Source organism: Chenopodium album, chromosome 7 (genome assembly GCF_948465745.1).
Source record: "Chenopodium album chromosome 7, dcCheAlbu1.1, whole genome shotgun sequence".
Classification (NCBI taxonomy): Eukaryota; Viridiplantae; Streptophyta; class Magnoliopsida; order Caryophyllales; family Amaranthaceae; genus Chenopodium; species Chenopodium album.
Genome location: NC_137840.1, coordinates 67778497 through 67792258, shown reverse-complemented (window position 1 = coordinate 67792258; position 13762 = coordinate 67778497). Strand labels below are relative to the sequence as shown.

Sequence of the window (13762 nt, the reverse complement as noted above, 5' to 3'; positions counted from 1 at the left end):
ATAAATGATCATTGTTAGTGTAAGTAGTTTATAGCTTGCACAAGGGTTAGATTCTTGGTCAAGTTTACATAGAGGTTTGGTAAGGAATATGGCAATGAACTATTCAAGTTATATAATGGTATGCATGGTAAAAAAAAATGTTAAAGTTAATGTAAATAGCCACACAAAAAATGTTTTAAATGAAGATTTATTAGGGATAACAACTGCACAAATACGATAAAATATGCCAAATTTTATTTTATTTATTTTTATTTTATTATTATCTGATCTAAAAGAAGTTGAGCTAAACATTCCAAACCTACAATATACTCATTGAGTTTAGGAGGTTCCACTTCACAACTCCTAGAGGTTCCATTCCAAAAGACCAAAATTACTATACATTACATTACAATAGTAGAAATAGCCCCCTTTTCTTTTATCAATCAATATAGGAAATAAGTAAAAATAATTTAGCTAAACATGACATGCATGTAATGGAAAAGGTTATAGTTCAACCATCATCAATTATATTTACAATATAAATTCAATGTTTACTTTGTTACTTGTATTTTTTTCACCCATAAATGTTGAGCTTGTGAATTGTGATCTTAATGGATTCATGCTTTGCAAAAAGTAAGTCGTACAACATACTCATTTTATCCAACGATTTTAGACTAACTACTAAATAAAGACAAGTAGACAACCTTAATATTTTCCCTTTTTGTCTCTTTTAATAAAATTAATATGGAGTATATATATATGGTCTCTAGATCGATACAAAAGTTAAAAATGAACCACTTTACACAATTCACCCTTGAAATTAAGAGTTATCCCTTTTATAATTATTAATTAAATTGCATTACATGCATTATGAATTTTTAAAAAATTTAAAAAAAAACTGTGATGGAAAATGTGATAGATAGTGATGTAAAAAGGCATCCTACTTTTAATAAACTCTTATTAACTCAAATTTTACTCATCAGCGTAATGACTAATTAAGTAATTTTATCTTATTATTACTATTGGATTAGAAAAAATTGCCGGAATAATCTCACCTTTGGGGCGTCCGCCCAAAATAATCCCACCTTTGGATTATTTTTTAATTAATAATTCGACCTTTATATCCAATCCTCTCAAAATGGTCCCAGGTGACCAGTAACCGATTGAAGAGGTAATTTTTTTTATTAAGTTTAATATACACGTTTCATAACTTGATTCGTCCAAAATAATAATAAAAAAATTAATAATAAAAAAAGTAAAAGTATATACAAAAATAAAAAATAAAGCAACCACCTAAGCCACACCACAACCCCCACCACCACCCAAACCTAGACCGTAGAACTACCACCCCACCCAGACCGGAAACCACCGCCGCCTAGAAACCGACTGATATCCCAACCCAATCCCAAAACCCTTTCAAAAATTGAAACACATGCCACCACACTAGACAAATTGAGGTCGCGCGACCTGAATTGAGGTTGGGGAGGAGGCACGACCGTAAAAGGGGAAGGGAATGAACGAGGGCATGGCCATAAAGACGGGGAACGGGGAGGAGGCTGGGATCGTGATAGGATTAGGGGACGGAAAAGGAACAGGGGAAGGGGAGGGGCCGGGAAAGGGACAGGGGAAGTGGTGGTTGGGATTGGGACGGGCCGGGGAAGGGATTTAGAGGCTGGTTGGTGGTTCAGAGGGAAGGGTTTGGGCGTGGCGTCGTCGCCGGCGTAGGCTCCGTCACTGCTGTTGGGGACCTGGGTGGTCGGATCCGCGAAGCTGGGGAGTCAGGCAGCGAGGGTGGCTTGGGCAGCCGCCAGCCGGTGGGGGTGGTTTTTATGTAATTAATTTTTTTTTTTTTTTAAAAATTTAAATTTTGTTTTATTTTATTTTTATTTTTGGGACCAATCACAGGCCGTCACGTGTCAGATAACTTGTTATTACAAGTTACATGACCGGTTGGGACCATTATGAGCAGTTGAGTATAAAGGTCGGATTATTTAAAAATAATCAATATGTGGGATTATTTTGAGCGGATGAGCCAAAGGTTGGATTATTGCGGGCAATTTTTCTATTGGATTATTGCTTTTCCATTGGAATATAGTTTTAACTCAAAAATTCAAGGGCCTTGGGCCCTTGGCTTGTACGTTCACAACCGAAAGTTCTTCGAGGCTTTTCTCAAAAAAGAATGAACCATTATATAAAATGTCTTTTCTTAACAAAGTTTTCCCAATATTTAAGAAGAGTTTGGGATTTATAATAATTCATGAGGCATTTTCGATGGTTAATGGAACGAACGTTGGGTAAATAGCTAACAAGGCAATAGTAAATAATTGGAAGTTATAATTGATTAATTAGTGGTTAAAATGTAACACTATTGGATATTGAAACATTCTTGCTAACACTTATATTTGTACTCCAAACTTTTACAACGGTGTTAACATATTATTGTAATTTGTGATCTCAACTTCTTTATTTTTAACTCTTCACGTATACGACTATCAACCTCCTTTCTTTCTTTCACTCTCATCCTCTGTCTCTCATCAACAAGCTTTTATTATTATTACTACCTTCGTTAAATGTTTTGTGCAACTTTGTGGTATTATTTATGAGGTATAAAATATTCCAAAGTTGCACAAAACACTTGACGGAAGTAGTATATTTATTGGAATAATAACTGTTAATCTCTCCGTTTCATATTTTTTGTAACAATTAAACATTAAATACTCACACTTTATGTCAAATTGTTGCAAAAACAATGAAATAGGGTAGTAAAAATAAATAAATAAATAAAATTGCCACCTACAAATGTCTCACAATGATACGAGTATAAAGTAGGACTTCCTCAAGAATTCGTATGGCCTATAGCCAAGTCTATAATCTGATGTTCATCAAAGCAAATCTCAAAATAAAGGGATGAATTCATTCATACAACTGGATATAGCCTTACAAAGTATGGGAGAGACCATAGTCCACAATACAAATAAATGCATGAATCAAATATCTAGAAAACGAACACAAAAGCTACTCGTCAAATAAAAATGGGTTTTTCTAATCTATGCTCTCAAAGTAATTGAATTTTTAAGTTGTAACCATGCTTTTTCAAAGTTATATGTTGTGCCCTCTATTTTACGATATTTTATCAACAATACCCTTTGACAGTCATATCTATTAATGAAATTAAAGTTAAGTTACTTTGTCAATAATGGTGTCGTGACGTTATTTATTTGACACGTGTCCCATTCTAATTGGTTTAACACTTTTTAAAAAAAAATTAAAAAATCAGAAAATAAAATAATAAAAAAGGTTATTGTTAATAAAAATTAATAAGGTTGAGGGCACAACTTAGACGTTTGAAAAACCATGGGCACAGCTTAGAAAACGAAGAAGTTTGGAGGCATAACTTAGAAAAACCCGATAAAAATAAGATAGCCCTAAAAAAAATAGTTTGAAACAGGCTCATGGGCAATCCTAACTCTTATACCCTAATATAAATAAAGTAATTTATGGAATTATGGTTCATTGATAAAAAGTAAAAGTTACCCAAAAAAGTGTAAATGTTACCCTAAATTCAACAAAAGTTACCTCGATGTACAGTAATATTATTATACATCAAATGTATACATAGTAAAAGTTTTGAACAAAATAACACCAAATTGTATTTGATATGATAACACCATAAAACTTAATTATACATGTATAGATTCTCACCAAAGCATACATACATCATACACATACATACATCATACACATATATACATGCATACATACATACCAAGCAAAGCTTGGTCTAGTAGGAAAATTTGCATCTCACAAGTCATACCCAAGAGGTTGTGGGATCAAACTCCTCAAGAGGCACCGTGGGATGGGGATTCTCTTATCCATCCTTTCTAAAGTGTGTAACCCGCTAACCTGTGTCGGAAGGATTTATGAGAGGTTCCGGTCCGATAGAAACCTTCTCCTTACCAACCAAAAAAATATAAAAAATAAAAATACATACTTATATATTCAGACACTCACATTGGCTCGTTGTACATCCTTAGCAATATTCTTGAAGAAATAAACTAATTATAGTGTTTATAAACGACATAAATGATTAATGTACTTTTAAATAATAACGTTTATATCCCGTTCAAAATAAAAATAAAAATTAACGTTATTATAGGGTGTTTATATTTGTGGCACTCTTTTCTTTCTTGCTATGGATGAGTAGAGCACTAAAAATTATGATCTCACAATGGAAGTGTCAATACATAGCTTTGTACTTTTGAGTTTCTAGACAGAGTAAAGCAGAACAAATTTTAGTAGAGCGAGTATAGTTCCTCTAAAGAACAGCGCCAAACTCTCACAATAAGCAATAACGCAGTGCTCTTTCAGCTTGAAATCTTGGCTTTACTTAGCTTTTGCCTGCGTACTTGCGTAGACGTGCATTTAAAGACCATTAAGGTGAAGCCGTGGATATGATAAAATTATCACTTTATCATTTGACTTATTATATTTTTTTTTTTTTCAATGCCATATATTACTTGTAGTACTGTACAAAATTTTCAATAAAGGCATGGTTATGAATTAATAGACATAAAACTGAGTAATTAATCAACTGCACATCTACCAAAGTAAATTAAATCTCACCCCCCCCTTTTTTTTTTTAGGGAAAATTAAATCTCACCCTGCCATAAAGATACTATTTTTTTAAGTGCATATATGCATGAAGATTTTTCTATTTTCTTTAAAATACTAGAGGAATTAATACCTATTTTGATACAGAGTTTAATAAACAAACAATTACGATAGATCATAATTGGGACAACTGTAATTAGAAACCCTCTAATTATAACTTATAAATGATTAAATATAGGTGAGTTAGGGCCTGTTCTCATTGACTGAACTCAGCTGAACTGAGCTGAACTGAATTGAGCTGAACTGAACTGAACTGAACTGAACTGAATATTTTATAAGAGAAGGAAATTAGGAGCGGAGCTGAACTGAACTGAACTGAACTGAACTAAATTGAATTAAGCTGAACTGAATTGAACTGAACTGAATTTCAACGTAAGAGAACAGACCCTTAGAATAAGCTAATGCTTTCTCGCCTTAAATAAGGTATCTCATTCTTAATTTTTTGACAAACATTAAAAAAAAATCGGATGTATAATAAAATATTGTACATTCTCTTTAAAAATCCGATGTATAGTAATATTACTGTACATCGAATGTATACAAAAGTTTTTGTAATTTTTTTACAATATGATATAATTTTTAATTTGTTTTAAAACCCAACTAGTCTAATTTGATCAACTAACTTTACATAGGATTCAATTTGCTTGCTTAATTTTATTTATTTATTTTTTTTTTAAAAAAAAGTCAAAAGTGAGGTCTTATTAGACTCATCTACATGTGAAATTTACAAATTTATATTTTTAATTATGCGATTAAAGATATTTAATTGACAATTACAGTTGACGATAGTAAGATTCGGTCCACTCCAACCTTGTATAGATTTTATAGTTAAAAATAGTTAACAAATTCCTAAAATATAGTGAATAGAACATTATTTCAATCTAATCCAAGCAACTATACAACACGGTCTAATATATTATGATTAAAGATACCGTAAGTAAAATATACTCCGAGGTGTATCAAGGGGACTTTACGATTTAAATGTGTTTCTTTCACCATTCGCCACGAAAAGAAAACTATTGCATTTGTTAAAAAAAAAAATTGAACGAGTATTACTTGATGTAGACCTATTTTGTTGTATGACGGACTTGTTCTTTCACCTGGGTAAAAATGTACAGCCTAAAACCATTTTTTACGGAGTACTCATTTGTGAGAGTTAAAATTGAACGCTTAATATATTTCAAAGTTGAAAAAACAATCTCGTAATGAAAAAAAACGTATGAGCAACCATTACTTCAAATTTTCAAAATAGAACCAGTAATAAACCTTTGTAATCGGATAAATCATCACACCAAAAGATCAAAACTCACGTGACCTAGGCTTGGATAGTTACTTGTTTTGGACGTTTATTTAAACTAATACTCCCATTATCTGAAATAAAAATCCAAAAGTATGTAAAAAAACAAAAAAAAAATCCAAAATATGTAAAAAAACAAAATGAATTCTCAGCATATTTATTAAAGATAATAAAAAAAACAGACACAAGAAGAAAATTGTTCTTCACTCTTCACCACTCACCAGTAAAAAAATCTGTAAAAAGGCAATTACTGTTACTATTACTACTACAGAGTACTGAGTAAAGTTACTACTGTACTAAACATTTTATAAAATTGAGCGGCAAATAGATTCTGGGTAAGTTTATGCCTCCTTTTTTTTAGCAGATCTACATAATATTTTTCTCATTTTTTCACCCAAAAAATACTCATTTAATTCATCCCCAGAAAAAAAAAATTAAAAATTTAAGTGAGAGAAAGCAGAAAACCATAGCCTAAAACACAGCTTAAGCTAATCCCGAGTCATTAAATATTGTAGTAGTAATTAATTAGAGAGAGAAACTCATAAACTTTTTGCCATTTTTAGTTTTTTAACTTGAAAAAGCTCAAAACTTTCACATTATCTGCAAAATTTAACATCTGGGTTTTGTTAATTCCTGTTAATTTTTACTTGGGTATTTTTTAATTTTTAATTTTACTGAAAAAAACTACATTTTTTTTCCATAATTTTTGCAGATCGACCTCCCTCCCACCCTTTTTTTCTCTCTCTAGTATTATCTTGGTTGTTTGGATAGCGCGTATAAAAATTTCTGGATTCACACAGTATATAATAAAACAGAGAGAGAGAAAGAAAGAAAGAGGAGAGAGAAAAAGAGGTGAAATAATTTATTTGAAAATTGAGCATTAAATACACAGCATCTACTGCTATTACACTACATTAGTAATTGCAGAGGTGATAGGAAAGTGAGTAATAAAAACTTCATTTGTTTTGTTTTAGTATAATGTTTCAATCAGTACTACAACAAGTATATTATAACGACTTCATTTAAACAAAATCTTTGATTTTCCTGATTTTCTTGGTTTTCTGGGTTTATAAGATTGTATAGAGAAAGTAAGAGAGAGATTGAAGAAGAAAAATTCCCAAATTTTGAATCTTTATATTTTTTTTAGTGTTGTGAAACTTTTCTGGGGTTTCTTTTTTTTGCTCAATCTCAGTGGTTCAAAGTTCGAACTTCAAAATCTCAGGTATTTTTCTTTTTTATTTTACATAATCTGTCTTTTTATGTTTAGACTTTAGTATTGTAGGAATAATATTAAGTTGATCTTGTTTGATTTTGTATTTTTTCAGTTTGAAATTATCTGGGGTTTTTTTTGTTCTCGATTTATAATTAGTATGTTTAATACAAAAGGATTGATTTTCAATTTCATAAACTATTATTTTAGTTGATTAGTGGGTTAATCATAATGGGTTTTTTTTATTATATATCTGTAAATTAATTTAATTTTGATGGGTTCATTTCAAATTTTCAATCAGTTTAATTTTTGGTTTGATCTTAGTTTTGTTAAAAGTTGTAGAGTGATTAAAGGAATGTGAGTGACTGAACTAAAATACACTGTCGGTGAAACTTATTGTTTAAACTTATAATTTGAAGTTATATAAATCATTTACAATTATACTGTTTTATTTCTAATAAGCATCCGAATCTGGATTCCACCTTGTATTGTCGTCCAAAAAGCAGAATTTTTTTGACTTTGGGTGTTTATTATCTATATTTATGTCTTTTAATATGCTTCAAATGAATGATGTTGTTTAGTTGGATCTGATATTTCAATATTGTTGCCATGCTTTGTTGCCAGTTGCCACCCTCAGGGATGCATCTTGTAATAGGTGTTAGAATTTACGGTGATGCAATGGCGATGTAGTAGACTTGATTATACAAAGATACTTGTAGATTTTATTCAGCAGTTGTATTGAAATACAAAAGGTTGCGTTTGTAGGATTCGCGGTAGTATAAAATGTCAAGGCCTCTCCAAAGAGGCATATCTGGTGAGCAACGGCGTCTTTCTGTTGGTAGCAATCATGCTTCTTGGGATTCCCAGGACTCTCAAATGAAAGAAAAAACAGAAAAGGATGATACTCGAGCTGGTCGTTCGTTTTCTGACCAAAGCTATTCTTCAGTAAAGTTACCCTTTCGATTAAATTCTTCAGATAATGCCCCATCAAAGTTGGGTGTTTATGAAAATGGTTTTACAACAGAATTGTTTAGTGGTGGAAGTCCAAGAAGTCGGCATAAGCTAACTTTGCTTCTTCTTAGAACCAGTTTAGTTCTTATAGTGATTCTTGCTTTAACCGGGTCATTTTGGTGGACAATATCAATTACTGCATCATCAAGAGGTCACATTTACCATAGTTATAGGAGGATGCAAGAGCAGCTCGTCTCAGATCTTACAGCCATCAGTGATCTATCTCAAGGGCCAGCAAAATTGAGAGAATTGGATTTCTGTTCTAAGAAAGATGAAAATTTTGTGCCTTGCTACAATGTGTCAGAAAGCTCGGCTTTAGGTTATGCTGATGGCGATGAATTTGATCGTCTTTGTGAGCACAGCTTGAAGCAAAATTGCTTGGTTTTACCTCCTGTGAATTACAAGATTCCTCTGAGATGGCCTACTGGAAGAGATGTCATTTGGGTTGCAAATGTTAAGATTTCTGCTCAAGAAGTACTTTCTTCTGGAAGTTTGACCAAAAGGTGAACTGAAACCACCCCTTTCACTAGTCTGGGACGGAGGGTTCAATTTGTGATTTCTGCTTCATTGTTGTTAATCCCTCTGGCTTTAATTACAGGATGATGATGTTAGAGGAAGAACAAATTTCTTTCCGCTCTGACTCACTCACGTCAGATAACATTGAGGACTACTCACATCAAATTGCTGAAATGATTGGGCTAAGAAGTTCTTCCAATTTTAAACAAGCTGGGGTATGTAATCTTCTTTGTTAATAAAATCAGACTTCTATAGTTCCCTGTCCTTGCAATTGGTAATGTTTTTCGTTAATGTAATCATACATGTGTATCCCCTGCCCTTGCAATTAATATTGCCTGGCCTCTAGATAGGGCTCTTTCCTTGGGAAGGTTGTGGGGGTTGATGTTTACAGCTTAACCAACTCAACAAGGGAGGCTGTTTCTGTTGGACATTTTCCCCTTCACGATAAAAAAGATGCACAAAGTATTAATGATACATTGTAATTTAGTGAACCATACTCCTGGCCGAAATAAATTAGTGAATCTTTTGACTCCATTGGAAATGCATAAGGTGTACTGCATCATATCTAATTCTAAATCTTTCACTTCTTAGAATCTAAGGGTCCCATGTGAATGTTGAGGTATTTTTGGATGTGTTTTTGAGCTAGAATTGTGGATAACCTCATTGCTCTTGCTTTAAATTTCTTTTAACAATAACCATTGACAAAGTTGAAGCTAACAGTTTCAGAATTTCTATATTCTTCAGCTTAATAAGATGATTTTTTGCGTATTCCTTTTCCTCGACCCCATCAAAAGTAGTATGTACCTTGTCATCCTTGAGAGAGACCTGTAATATTCCAAATTCTAATACTATTCAAGTGTTCATAAGCCATAAAGCATCTTTTTCCTGGTGCAGGTGAGAAATATCCTAGATATAGGATGTGGATATGGTACCTTTGGAGCGCATCTGTTCTCAAAAGAGTTACTGACCATGTGTATTGCGCCTTATGAGGCTTCAGGTAGTCAAGTGCAACTCACACTTGAAAGAGGTCTTCCAGCGATGATTGGTTCCTTCAGTACAAAACAGTTGCCATTTCCATCTCTTTCTTATGACATGGTGCATTGTGCGCGGTGTGGCATTGACTGGGATCTGAAAGGTACCAAGTCTTTCTTATATGTTAGTATAAAATATGAAAATTACATGTTTCCATTTGACTGGGATCATTGTCATGCCTCCTTTACAATGTCTTGGAGGGTAAAGTTTATTAAAAGAATATTGATAGAGGAAAGAAGTGTTGGACATATTTGTTGTGGAATGTACATCATCAGTAAGAAACTGCTAAAGAAATATGACAATCAATAACTTTACCTTTTAGTGTGCAAATGACAACATGCCACAATTGTCAATGTTTTGCTGAAAAATTGATGGATGTTATGCACCTGAATTCTCTTCTCAAGAATCGCCTTTCCTATTATTGTTTGGTGGCTGGGGTTTCCTATCCTACTTCATAGGTCTTATCAAAACTTAAATTTCTTCGTGGGAACCTGGTGTCTGGGATGCAGGGGCTATTATCAATTTACCACCCTCTCTATAAGAATGAGAACCTGCACTGCCAAAAGAGCCTTCAGAATATAGATCCATACTATCAGACTCTCCTTAAGGTCAATCTGTAATGTCTTAAGATTTTCTATAATGCTCGTTTCATTAGAGGTATAAGCAATCCAATTTTCTTGACTTGCTGGTACTTGCAAGGCAACTTAGATGCCAATTGTGGCAAAATGTTTTTATTTTGCTAGCTTGATATCAAAGTTTGTTGATATATGATATAATCCAAATGATGCAGATGGCTTGTTCTTACTTGAGGCTGATAGAGTCTTAAGACCCGGTGGATACTTTGTCTGGACTTCGCCTCTTACCAATGCCCGTAATAAAGTGAATCAGAAGAGATGGGATCTTGTTCATGAATTTACAGAGAAACTTTGTTGGGAATTGTTGTCCCAACAGGATGAAACTGTTGTGTGGAAGAAGACTGCCAAAAGGAATTGCTATTTTTCTAGGTCAGTTATTTACCTGTTTATAGACGAGTATTCTTTTGCAGTTTCCTGGGTGATAGTGAGTGACATGTTTTTGGAATGTTTATATTTCAGGAAACCTGGTTCAAGCCCGAGTGTATGTAGCAAGGGTCAAGATATTCAATCTCCATACTACCGTCCACTCCAAACTTGCATAGGAGGAGCTCATAGCAGTCGCTGGCTTCCCATTGAAGAGAAGTTAACTTGGCCATCTCGGGCAAAAATGAATGAAAAGGAGCTTCAACCTCATGGTAAGATATCTTGAGTTTGCGTTGTTTGATTAGTATTTCGATTTCATGTGATGTTTATTTGCAGCTTTTACCTTGATTTTTTGTATAATTAGCTGACACACTATTGACTCCTTAGGACTGCATCCAGAAGACTTGGCTGAAGATAGTTCAAATTGGAATTCTGCAATCCGTGATTATTGGACCCTTCTCTCCCCTATTATTTTCTCAGACCATCCAAAGAGACCCGGTGATGAGGATCCTTCTCCTCCTTACAATATGCTCAGAAATGTGCTAGACATGAATGCTCGCTTTGGTGGTTTTAATGCTGCTTTACTGGACACTGGAAAATCTGCGTGGGTCATGAATGTTGTGCCTACAAGTGGTCCCAACTACCTTCCTTTGATTCTGGACCGGGGTTATGTTGGTGTATTACATGACTGGTAAGTTTGAAAAATTACTCTCTTTCTTCCTCCCTTGTGAACCCTTGTGTCAATTTATGCTCTTGAGATTTCCCTACATTATCTACTGCAATATATAATTGCTAATGCTGCATATTGTCAGTGAATACTGTATTCCTCATTCTAGAAGGTGACATGGACATCTGATACCGCTGTTAATAGAACTGCATTTTTTTTTTCAAGCTGAATTTATAGCACTATAAAGAGATTACAGTGCCTAGTTATACATGAAATGTACAAAAGGTATTGGACTATTGGCCATGCCAGTTTTCCAGCTTCGATATGCAATGAATTATACTACGTACGTTGAAATTAAAATGGGCAGCAAAACAAGAATTGGAGCAATATAATCTGTATCAGCTTATTACTGTGTGGTTGATGCATTAGGATTCTGGTCATTCGGTGCATATAATGTGCAGAAAAATGCCTGTTGTGGGATAGAGTTGAAAGCCAAAATTCAAGTATGTAAGTTGAAGTACAAAAATGTACATGCTGATACGTGTGATGATTGTTAGTATTAAGATACATAATGCATTACTTATCAAGAAAAATGAAAAGACTAGCACTTGCACCGTATTTTTGATAACCATATGTTTTGTATCTAACTCTGTTTTGGCTTAGGAAATAGTGTAACCTTTGCTGATGAATGTGTGATTCCTACTTGTGTAGGTGTGAAGCATTTCCAACATACCCTCGAACTTACGACTTGGTGCATGCTGATGGTTTTCTCACTCTAGAAAAAGGTTCCCAACGCAGATGTAATACTCTCGATATATTTGTTGAGATTGATAGAATTCTTCGGCCTGAGGTATCTAAATTAGTTTTATTCGTCAGTTTTCATTTCAAAGTAAAAGAGTTCTAGTCAATTTTTTATCTCACATTTTATTGAAGCAGCTGACATAAGAGTTTTGGCTCAGGGATGGGTGATTTTCCGAGACAAATCTAATCTAATAGAGTCCATGAGACCCCTTATAGCACGACTGAAATGGGAAGCTCGTGTTATTGAAATCGAGAACAACAATGATGAGAAACTCCTCGTCTGCCAGAAGTCTTTCTTCAAGAGGCACGCAAAGTGATCTACGACTACGGCCTTTAAGGTAGCTACCTGTGATTAAAGATTGATTTATTTATACCACGACACAAGTCAATAGAGAAAATCAAAGTCTACAGATTTTTGGAACAGAAGAGAAGTTCAGTATACGATATATTTTCTTTTTTAGTTGAAGCCAGCGACAAAATTCCTATGAAGCCGTAAGGCAACCATAGGGCCCCTGTAATTACGCGATTGAAGCACAACAAGAGTGATTGTCAAGTATAGAATGAATCAGTGTATTCAGTACTCTTTTGTCTCGGTTTTAAGTTATACGATGTCTAGCAGAATAAGCAAAGAGCGTCTGCTGCAGTATATACGATGCTGGGGTGGCAATTTTCAGTCATTTTTTTTTCCTACTACCACCCACCTTACTAAATCCATCTATATTCATTGTAGAAAGCTCAATTAAGAAGGCATTCATTAGTAATGCAAGTCTTGTAACACAAAACTTGGGTACTTATTGAATGGTATATTTTCAAGAATCATTAAACCTCACTATGAATTTATTGGTCAACAACTGATAGACATGCTTTTGATTCATCAACTAGTTTAAAATGAGATGTACATAGTACACACAAATATGAAGCCAAAGGCCATGTTGATGTGACATTATTTGAGAATGCACATTGTTATCAATTTATTACGGCCTACCAAACTAGTTTGTCTATGAACGAGCTTAGAAATTATATCTACCCTGCGAGTTATTTGAAATAAATTTCATCGTGTATGTGAAGTTTGAAATGTAGGTAGATGTAGCTATCTCCGAGATGCATTTGCACATGCGTAACGCCATAGTAGTAATATTAGTGAATAAGACCTTCATAGCATGTGTATTAGTGTACATCATAAAAATGAAATAGGCACCTCCATTGAATCTATAGGTTAGTACACACAACTCTTAATTCTATGATGTAAACATGTTTCACTTGAATGTCTCCAATTATCTGATAGGAATATTCTTAAATGTAAAAAAAAAACTTTAGTTAGAAAATCCAAAATCATAAGCATTTTAAATCTGTTAGCTGTATCTTTCATTCTATCAAGACTTATCTCTAGAAATAGGTGGGTTGTACAATCATGTCTATTTATAAATGTCCCTCTTTTGTGGAGTAATTTCAAAAAGTTACATTGTCTTTACTTTTAGAAAAGAAATTCTGTTTTTGTAGGACCTGATATAATACAAGCAGAAGTCATTATCTGAAGTGATTTGTGGCCAAAAAAACAATTAATGTGGATCAAGCATGCA

The 13762-nt window shown here is 33.6% G+C and overlaps 1 protein-coding gene across 3 annotated transcripts; it reads left to right on the top strand.

Moving 5' to 3' along the window:
* Nucleotides 1-6379: 6379 nt before the first annotated feature.
* Nucleotides 6380-13011, top strand: LOC145639255 (putative pectin methyltransferase QUA2). Of its 3 annotated transcripts, none has more exons than XM_081690443.1 (9): nucleotides 6380-7169; nucleotides 7923-8671; nucleotides 8767-8899; nucleotides 9579-9819; nucleotides 10507-10720; nucleotides 10811-10986; nucleotides 11102-11405; nucleotides 12093-12231; nucleotides 12341-13011. In XM_081690443.1, the coding sequence occupies exons 2-9, from the start codon at nucleotides 7941-7943 to the stop codon at nucleotides 12497-12499; spliced, it is 2097 nt and encodes a 698-aa protein (XP_081546569.1). In that variant the 5' UTR covers nucleotides 6380-7169; nucleotides 7923-7940; the 3' UTR covers nucleotides 12500-13011. The 3 variants fall into 3 exon arrangements, with proteins under 3 accessions (XP_081546569.1, XP_081546568.1, XP_081546567.1); XM_081690442.1 differs by having other exon boundaries at nucleotides 6381-7169; nucleotides 7910-8671; XM_081690441.1 differs by having other exon boundaries at nucleotides 6381-7169; nucleotides 7782-8671.
* Nucleotides 13012-13762: the final 751 nt, after the last annotated feature.

Coding starts and splice junctions, on each gene's coding strand:
- LOC145639255 (XM_081690443.1), top strand. CDS start 7,941: ATGTCAAGGCCTCTCCAAAGAGGCATATCTGGTGAGCAACGGCGTCTT. Junction 10,987..11,101: donor AAAGGAGCTTCAACCTCATG/GTAAGATATCTT, acceptor TTGACTCCTTAG/GACTGCATCCAGAAGACTTG. Junction 12,232..12,340: donor ATAGAATTCTTCGGCCTGAG/GTATCTAAATTA, acceptor GTTTTGGCTCAG/GGATGGGTGATTTTCCGAGA.